The sequence below is a fragment of the Dipodomys ordii genome, unplaced genomic scaffold (genome assembly GCF_000151885.1).
Source record: "Dipodomys ordii isolate 6190 unplaced genomic scaffold, Dord_2.0 Scaffold98, whole genome shotgun sequence".
Classification (NCBI taxonomy): Eukaryota; Metazoa; Chordata; class Mammalia; order Rodentia; family Heteromyidae; genus Dipodomys; species Dipodomys ordii.
In genome coordinates, this window is record NW_012267314.1 from 6,817,436 (window position 1) to 6,828,136 (window position 10,701).

General features: G+C 34.2%; 1 protein-coding gene across 1 annotated transcript in view; it reads right to left on the reverse strand.

Moving 5' to 3' along the window:
- Stxbp5 (syntaxin binding protein 5 (tomosyn)) overlaps positions 1-10,701 on the reverse strand; it is a 136,308-nt gene that overhangs the window by 118,410 nt on the left and 7,197 nt on the right. Inside the window, exon 4 of the mRNA XM_013026941.1 lies at positions 9,508-9,605. Within this exon, the coding sequence (XP_012882395.1) occupies positions 9,508-9,605 (98 nt within the window). The remainder of the gene's footprint in view (positions 1-9,507; positions 9,606-10,701) is intronic.

The window sequence follows — 10,701 nt, forward strand, 5'->3', positions numbered from 1 at the left end:
GAAAGTGTATACACACCTAACAAGTCAAAATATTATAGTCAAGTGCTTTTATTCACTTATATCTTTAACTGTATCTATCTAAATGAAAATACACACATCTATGTGAGAGAAAGTATTAAGAAAAAACTCAAATATATTTTAATTACAATTAGGAAACAAAGGTCTAAAACAAATGGAACATTCCATTAAAGAATTGATCACTGGGCTGGGAGGGTGGCTCAGTGGTAGAGCGCTTGCCTTGCATGCATGAGGCCCTGGGTTCGAGTCCTCAGCACCACATAAGCAGAAAAAAAAAAGCAGGAAGTGGCTCTGTGGCTCAAGTGGTAGAGCGCTAGCCTAGAGCTGAAGAGCTGAGGGACAACGCCCAGGCCCAGACTTCAGGCCCATGACCGGACCCAAAAAACAAAAACAACAAGAATCGATCACTGAACTACTATAAAGGATGACTAAGTATCTTAACTATTATATGTACGGGTAATGCCTTCTCACAGAAAAAAAAAAACAGGCAAAAATTCAACTTTCAATACAATTAATCCATATTACTGATAATGAATTGACACGATATGAATTACCTGTAATCCTAAAAATGCTTTTTTATTTATAACTGATATAACATAAGTGCAATTTATGAAACTTATTAAAATGTAATTAGTAATGCTTTCCTGAATACTGCACTCTACAAAGATTTTATACCAAAGCTGAGACTGGAAAACTTTGGCTATCATCAAATCCAGCCTTCCACTTGATTTTGAAAAGACAGTTTTATTGACACTCCTTTACAAACACTGTCTATGGTTTTCACTGTGTTCTCTATAGGCAGAGTTTAATAGTTGTCAGTGATCATAGCACCTAAAATAATTTACTATTTAGCCTTTTACAGAAAACATTTGATTCCTAAATTGAGATGGTATTTTAAATGTGTACACACACAAATACATCCACATAGTCACATACATCCTATGTAACCTTTATTAGAGAACATGTAAAGTTGACCATTAGGAATCTGTATGTTTCCTGGATCTTCATTTTTTACACACTAACTTCTGCATACCTTCTGGCTGACTTTGCTGGTGTGCATTATTTGGACTGTAACCTTTACAACTTACTTTAAGAGAAAAATGTCACGGAATACTATACCTGTATTTCCCAAAAGATTTATTATACTTTTTAATGTCTACATGGTATCTTACAAAGAATGGCAATGTATAAACTTAGACTTTAGATTCTGAACTAAGAATATGATGGCTACATAGTTGGAAATAGAATGCAATCTGAGAAAATACATCATAAAGACACTAGGCTTTAGACACAGAGTTAATGAAGAAGGAAAAGAGTATTCTAGACCTAAGAAATCACCAATTGCATGTGTCAGTGTTTAATATTAAGTAGTAAACAGTAAACTATAATAAGTAACTGTTTAACAAACAATTGTTACTAGTGAACAATTCTACTCCTTATCTTTTCCTCTCAGCTTACCTTCTACCCACACCTAGGGAGGAAAAAAAGGGAAGGTAGGAAAGTTAGATGCTAGACAGTGTTAGTATCCAAAAGTTCTTTATAATAAAACCAAGGGCGCTGGGCACCACTGGCTCACACCTGTAATCCTAGTCCTCAGGAGGCTATGCTGAAGACACTGGTTTGAAGCCAGCCTGGGAAAGAAAAGTCCCCTTGAGACTCTTATCTCCAATTAGCCACTTAAAAACCAGAAGTGGAGTTGTGGCTTTAAGTGTTGGAGTGCTATCCAGGGATAGCACCCAGACCCTGAGTTCAAGCATGACCGACACAAAACAAAAATATGAATAAAAATAAACGGACAATGAGAGTTTAAAACAATTTGAAAAAGGTTAAAAGCAAAACATCTGAATTCTTCAAAAACATTAAAACAAAAATGTAGTTATATGTAAAATACTACTTACATACTAGTTATATGTAAAAATGCTATTTTGAAAGTACAAAATAATTATATAGATGCTTGAGTGTCTACAGAAATCTGAGTAAAGAAATCATAAGTTGCCATTATCTCCCTTAGCACAATTTAGTTGCATGTTATTAAGAAAGGTTCAACTGAGTACTTTTTGATAGCAATTTTATAAACTCTAAATTTACCTCATGAAAATTCAGTCAACAATCACTTTGGTTTGCTTCCCAAGATGTATATACTCTGTCATGTGTAAAACCCTATCTTAATAAGAGGTACTCAGATGTGAAAGTTAGCATGTAGTGAAACAACCTCTTTTTCATAACATTCTAAGATATTTATCTGTATGAGGCAAATAAAAAAACTATTCCTTTCATCTTCATTCCCAAATACCTAGTATTCCTTCTGATGATGATAATATGCCAAATCAGTTCAGAAAATCCTCATGTGAACACTGCAAAATAAACAACCACTGACATTCTGATTATTTCCTTCTTATAAATGTATCTCTTCCAATACATGAAAAGTAAATTTAACATTAAAGCCAAATTAATGGCAAAAAACATAAAGCTTAGCCTGGCATGGTTTCAAACCAGTCCAGGTAGAAAAAAATCCATGAGATTTTTTATCTCCAATTAACCAGCAAAAAGCCAGAAGTGGAGCTGTGGTAGAATACCAGATTCAAGCAAAAAAGCTAAAGGACAGTGCCCAAGATGAGTTCAAGCCCCTGTACTGCCACAAAAAGAACAAAAAACAAAAAAACAGCTTATCTTTTCCTTAGTGATACTCAATCCTAGTCAGTAATTCAATTATACTCTACGGTTATAAATATTCCATATTAATGTACAAACATCAAATTCAGCACTATTGTACTGTTTGTACTATTGTACAAATTCAGCACTAGAATTACCATATCAGCAATTCAAGTCTCTAAACTTTTGTGTAAAAAATAATAAAATCATGTGATCAATAACTCAGTATTATTTATAATATAAATGTATTTTAAAGTTGTATCTCAATCAATTATATCCATGGGAGGTAACCTTTGCGAATGATGCTAAAATATACCGTACTTTCCTATGCCATGAGATTCAGTTACACCAGGGAAATGCTTATGGTAGAGCAATTACCTAACAAGCCCAGACCTGAGTTTAATCTCCAATACTGAACAAAGAAAATTATAACCTACCATATTGGTTGCATTCAATAAGAACCTGCTGTTTCAAGAAAAAATGTTCATTCACGTACTCTTCCCTGATCTCTTTTGTAAACAAAGCCTTGCACTGTTTAATAAACATCTACTAAGAGACTGTGATACAATCATGACATTCAAGGTAAGAGTGGAATGTAATACTTCTCCCCTTTAATAAGTACTCGTGTCAATTAATCTGAAGATCCTCTAGACAAACATAGCTCAAAGAACTCCCAAATCCTCAAGATGGACAAACTCTTAGGGAAAAACAAAAACAAACAAAAAACTATTTCCTCATCTTACAGGAAGGGAACTGAAGCACAGAGATTTTTTAGTCCATTTATACAAAATAGTCTGAAAACTAGAACAGAAATCTAAGGCAATTGTTCCAAAACTTCTTCACTTCAGAATGGCAAGGTGACATTCAACAAATTATAGCAAAAACCAAATGGGAAACAGAGAATACCAAAAAGAAATAAAATCTATTTTACTTAAGGCAACAAAACTTATAAGGCAGATCTGACTCCCTCAATAGTTAAAACATCCTTTCCATATCTAATTCCATATGCTTCCTATCACAGTCTACTTGCTTTCACAAAGAACCCATTACAAAATAAAGTGTTTTCAGGCAGCTCCACTTGTGGTTGTTCTGAAGTCATTGCGAGGGTGGGTTCCTCTGCTGCAGTATTGCATTCAGAGAAGCACAACTTAAACAGCTAGTACAGTACTCTTAGAGGGCTAAGAGTTGAGAAGTATTTCAAAGTCCTTCTTTTTTCCTCTACAGTTAGAATTCCAAATGACGAAACTCTTACGAGCAAAAAGCATGAAGTGGAAAGAGGCTGGATAAAATACAGCTAAATTACAGTTAAACTATTTTTTACTATGTCATTTCCAATTCATTTTTCAATAGCAAAAACCACATTGTATAAAGTATAAGTTAAAACAATCTAGTGCTATCTTCCAAGTATAGAAAATCATTAAGTAATTATTTATTGAGGAGCTACTGTTTATAAGGAAATTATATGTATTATCTTATGACATCTAAATAGCAGTTTTGTAAACTTGTGGATGAGACCAACACAGCTATTTAAAAGACAAACTGACAGAGATACACAATAATTCTGAAGATCTTTTCTTTAAGACTGTATCAATTACAGCAGTAAATCCAAGAGTCCTTCCTATATAGTGCAAGTGAACTAGTTGCCTCTTGGTAAGTAGTTGCAGAAACATGAATAAATGACCTGAAAATTAATGCCAGAGAAATACTCCTAATATACATCATAACACTGAGCATTCACCGAAATGTCTGAGAATGTCTTAAAAGCAACACACATTCTATGATGCTTATCCCTGATAATAGTCACATGAGGTGGACTGTCCACTCCGTTTTAACTCAACTAGACACACCTTGAAGTGTGTGAGTCTTTCAGTTGCCACAGTGAGAAGGAAGGTAACACTGGCATTTAATGTGGGAGCCAGGAATACTAAATACCTTGAAATATGCTGCAAACGTTTACAGAATTAAATTGCCCCAAATGCTACCAAATACTGAGAAACACAGAATAATAAACTGGCAAAGCCTAAGTGCTAACAATGATTCTAAATATCAATTCAAAACCAAAATTCAGGAAATCACCAATAACAAGCTCGTAATTGAAATCAAAAGTAAGCTGTATCAAATACTGTTAAGTAAATCTAAGCTGCCTTATAAAAAAAGCATTATAATAAATGTGAAAGCTGACATAAACTCAACATCTCACTACCACCTGTTTGCCAAGTTTTCCATTTCTGCGTTGTCATTTCCACTATACTTTATCTCTACAAATCTTTATCAGCCTTAGTCACTCCTGAAAACTTTCTACACAGGATATCAAATCCTCCAATTTCATTAGCCCACACCTATTTAGGATCTACTTAATACTACCTATATGATGACTCGCAACTATGAGGTTTTACTTGTATATTCTTTTCATCCAAGATACTCCAGTAATCATACATTTAAAAAAATAACATTTTCTTCCCATCAAGCATTTCCTTATGAAACTGTGCTTACTAATTGTGTAACATGTAGATACTCAGGTGAACATTCAAGGCCCTACACCAAGGGCTTATTTCTACCCTAACTCAATTAGAATCAGTGTTCGTTGTCATCATCACAGTTTTAGTATTCCTTCTAACTATACATACCTATACACTTCTGCTTGCCTAGATTTTTTCCTACTTCTTCCTCTGCCATTCTGACTCCTGTATTGATGTTTAGGAATTTCAGATTTCTTTGTCTAGTTCTAATCCTATGAAAACCTTTAGGAGGTAAGAATCACATTTTCATGCTTTTCATTTCTCCCCTAGAATCCTATGTAGCTACTTGAAATCAAAGCACTGTCTCTGAAAAAAAAAATCACCTAACAGAGCATTTTCATTTTGATAGAAAAAAACTAAGGACATAAAAATCTTTAATGAAAAGATGAGAACCAGAATTCAGGCCACGATTTTGGGGCCTGAACTCTGGGCCTGGGCACTGTCCCTCAGCTCTTCAGCTCAAGGTTAGCGCTCTACCACTTGAGCCACAGTGCCACTTCCGGCTTTTCTTTTTTTAGCTTATGTGGTGCTGGGAATCGAACCCAGGGCCTCAGGCATGCAAGGCAAGCACTCTACTACTGAGCCACCTCCCCAGCCCCAGGCCACAATTTTTAATCTAACATTGTTTGACTCTTAATAAGTTCTTGGTAAAGGATTCCAGGTATAAGTCATTTTGTAAATCTGCCTCTAGCAATGCAGTTTGCATTTAAAGAGTCTACATCTTATTAAAAACTGCCTACTCCACTATCTATATTTTTCACAAGTCAAAAAAGAAAATAAATAATGCTGTTTAACATTTTAAAAGTTTAGACCAATGAAACAAATCAGCTATTATATTTTCCTATTATCTGAAATATTAATATGAAAAATCCCCTTGTTATTTTTATATTAAAAGTTTATATTAAAAGTTTCATACAGCATGAAATAATTTGAAATTATACTAGTAAAGCACAAATCTAGGTAAAGACACCAACAGCATGACAAAACTACTTGCATTTTTCAACATGACTCTTTTTTTATTTTACATTTCCATATGCAAATTGATAATGGATTTATTTTATCCCAAAGTCGATTGCCTGATTATTCATTAAAAAACTGTATGTCTATATAGCAAAAAATTAGGACAATTAATTATATCAGTACTTCATGACTTGGTATATAGTTATGTTTTCCTGATTCATTTTGTTTTTGTACAATTACTGGAGCTTAAAGTCAGGGCCTCACACTCTCACTTAGCTTTTTCACTAAAGACTGGAGCTCTACCACTTGAGCCACATCTCTCCTTCTGGCTCTTTGCTGGTTAATTGAGGTTAAGAGTTTCTCAGATTTGTCTGCATGGACTGGCTTCAAAAGGTGATCCTCAGTTCTCAGCCTCCTGAGCAGCAAGGAAAGCAGGCACCCTGAATGCTTTCCTATTTCTTATCAAGACATACAATCTAACCTCTTATTTTCTCATGAGGCAAAAACAAACATAATTATTACATCACTCTTTTCCTTTATATTAATATGGTACACTGATTAAATCCATTTTGCCTGGTTATTGGTTAGTTAAGGATTTAAATTTTCACTAAGGAGTATAAACAGATACCAAATATAGCTTCCTCATTAATTGTTTTGTTTGTGGGGAGGTGTATTTAGTTTGGTTTTGAACTCAATAGGCAAATCAAGTTAGGATATGTTAAGAGAAGTATATTAGGCAACTACAATATATATGCCTTTTTTTTTTGTCGGTCATGGGGCCTGAACTCTGGGCCTGGGTTCTGACCCTCAGTTCTTCAGCTCAAGGCTAGCTAGCACTCTACCACTTGCGCCACAGTGCCACTTCTGGCTTTTTCTGCTTATGTGGTTTTGAGGAATTGAACCCAGGGCCTCATGCGTGCAAGGCAAGCACTCTACCACTGAGCCTTAAAATTCTAATAGCTAGCCCAAATGTATTTTGGAAAACATTTCCTATGTTTTGCTATAAATTTATTTTAAAATTTTTATCAAGACATCTCTCTCCATAAAACACATTTTAGAGCAAATACATTATAGACTGCAAGAGTCTGATAGGAGAACAAAAGAGAGAAGATTAAAAGAAATAAGCTGCAAGAAGGAGAAACACAACTGTAAAGATCAACAGACATAATAAATATGCATGTTAAACCAATATGGAGCTCTAAATTAGAATTTATAAATTTAGATACCCAGCTTCAAAAATTAGCAAAGAAGCTAAAGAGTATTTTAAATCACAGGGAAAAAGAGACAAAAATAAAAAGGTCTTAGTCATTTTCTATAAATCAGAGCCATAACAAATAAAGCTCATAAGCTCATCTACTTAAACCAACAGAAGGAATGAAGGGCTACATAGAATTACTGATAGGCAGGCCAATTTGTCACTCTGAAATGTTCACACAAATCTTATAAAAAGGAAAAGCAGAGGTGTAGTAAACCATTTTTCAAACCCTAAATGTACAGTAAGGAGATTCTAAAAAACAATGTACTAAAAGTCATATGCAAGTGAGAATTTTGGACACCTTGCTTTTAGTTGGCAAGTTAACACGAGGCTTAACATTTTTACTATACTTTTGTGCACACTTGCTAATTATTCAAGTGTATAATGGTTAAAAGTAGTAGCTAAGAATAACATTTGGTTTTATAAAAATCAGCCTTGCTTGTAGAACTTACAATTAAATTATAAAGGACAGGATTGGATGTTTGAAACTATTAAGAACACACTAAGAAATCTCATTTTAAAGAAAACTAATTTAAAAAGAAAACAAACTGGTTAATTCAAGTTTGAGTTTTTCCCTAGTCCAGTGAAGTAATTCTTCTGTTGGAGAAAAAACTGTTTTAAGTTCCAAAAAATCTTCTAGAACAATGCTCTAGTCTTGACATAACCCAGTTTTGCTGAACACCAACAAAATTAACTATTCTTATCTTCATAAGACTAAAATAGGATGTCTAAACTACAGAGTTTAAATAACAGGACTCAGGAATAAAAATATCTAAACAACAGAAGCCAAAACATATGAGTCTCAGCTATCTAAACCTCTGGGTAGAGCAGTTGAAACATACTGTCCTGGCAGTTAACAGATTCAGAAAAGCCTGGTCAGATTTCACCATTTACATGGAAAGGATTGCACTACTGGTATTTACTATATAAAGGAAACTTCACTTTCACTGCTGTAGTAACAAAGTTCAACAGCCCACCAGATGACATTTTGAAAAGAGTTTACTAATGAAGGAATATAATTGAAGACATTTCCACATGAAACATTTTAAAAATTCTAAGTAAAATATAAGGCACATACTTAACTCAAATGTTCATAAATCCAAAATGTAAACAAGTAAAGCTCCTGCTAGCCTATTTTGGAACAAGTGTCAAGTCTCCTGAGGTTATCTAGTGATTTTTCAGATTATTACAACCTACAATCTCAGTAAATAGATGGATACAGTAAATACTCAATAAGAAGGAGATATACATGCATGGATGAGCAAAGCATTCTCTTTTAAAACAATATTTTAAGTTGAAAGTAAGTATTAAAGTATGATTAAAGGTCATAATAAAAACAAGCAAATTTTTTCTGAAGTTCAATAGTAACTAGAAGTGAGAAAGTCTTCATTATCAAATTGAAGAGATATTGTTGAAAAAAATCTTTTCAAGTATTTGAAAAAACTGCATATGATAAAAGTCTTTGTGTACCAACACTTTAGTGTACTACTAGCCCATAAATAAGTACAAATCAATCCCTATGAATTTTACAACTCATGATCTAAAATTTGTTAGAAATATTAACCCTTCAGAACTACATATAGGAAATTAATTTGTTGCATTTGCCTTCTGCTAATGAATTTTCTAGATGGATGTGTGGAAAACCACCAAAATCAAATTTGGATCCAACCTCAAATTCATTAGGATAGTAAACAAATCATAAGTTCAGCCTCTACTATGCACAGTATTTTTTAAAGCAATCATAAAGCCTACCATATTATACTGTATTTGAACCTCTCCCCTAACATACCTTATTCAACATACTACTAGTATAGGCAGATAAATTTTCCTTTAGAAACTTTTACAGCAAAGTATGTACAACAAAAAACTTCTGATCCATGTTTCTCAATAGGTGTTATAAAATAAGAGCTGAGAACCATCACAGCACACAATCCAAATATAATCAAGAGAAAAGCCAATACCACATTATTTCTCATAACAATACCTGATTACACCATATCTTTGAGACAAAGCAAGAATTTTTTAATGTAATCAATTTCAGTAATACAAAGGGACTAGGAAAAATAAAATTTAAAAGAAAGAGTAAAATTAAAGAAAGGATACAGCCTTAAAGCACCAGTCTGAGTTCCTACTGCCAGGATCTTCTGCACAGGATCAAAGGCCAGCGCTGAGGGCTGGTAGGGGAATCCATGGCGAACAGTCTAGAATGGACAAGTGACATCACAACAACAGCAAGCAAAATTTCAAAACTAATGTCAACAGAAGTGTTAGAATGAGAACTCTATACAAAACATATACACATGCACACACTGCTTTCCAAAAACAAAAAAAGGTGAAATCTACCTGCACAATCTATGCTAGCATTTCACAATAAGTTCTATTTTCCCCTAACACTGGTACTCTATAGATAAAAATTTCTTATTCACAATTCTATACTCTTATGTCTGACGTCAAGTTACTGAAGTTTGTAGGGGTCCAAAATTCTGTATATTCATTTATAAAAATGCAATTTCTCTCTATATCGAGTAATCACTCCACCACTGCTTTATCTGAATGTCAGATCCAAGTTATTTCTAAGGATATGCTGCCCAATAATGAATTATTTTAGTCAAGGATCTGGTTAAAAAAAAAAAAACCATTAGCAAGCCTAACACTGCAACATTTTGCTACTGTAACAGGAAGAAAAGGAGTACAAAAACTATGTTTGCAATGCACTCCTAAATCCGTAATGATTTTAGGACATTAAGAGCTAAAAAAAAAAAAAAAAGTGCACGCACACACACACTTTTAAGAAACCGAACTGTGAAGGAATACACGGCTGCTTTGAGGAAAGGCAGATATTAACCAAGACAAGTCTGGACTTCTCATTGAGCCGCTGCTGAATTAATTCGCTGCATCATTCTTTCTGAATTACAGAACGCTACAGCAATCACGATGCCATTAACAGGCCAAGATTCACAGCAGGAACTTTTTTTTTTTCTTTAGCCACACATAATGATAAAGAACCGTGTGATTTCCGACTCGGATCGCCTTTTAAGCGAAAAAGGGATGAGCTCAGAGCTGGAGGAACAGGTTTGCCTTCCCGACAAACAACATTCAGCAGACACGGTTTCCCAAGGAAATCGGGAAGTTTTAGTGAACGACCCTTTAAAAAAAAATGCTTGACTTTTCTAGAAAAGGCCCCCCGGTTATTGACAACCGTATCAGGGTACCAATTAAAAGGTCAAATAGCGAATGCCTCCGCAACAGGCTTGATACAATTATTGCATATGAAAAGAGGAGTTGTGTCGGGGGGGG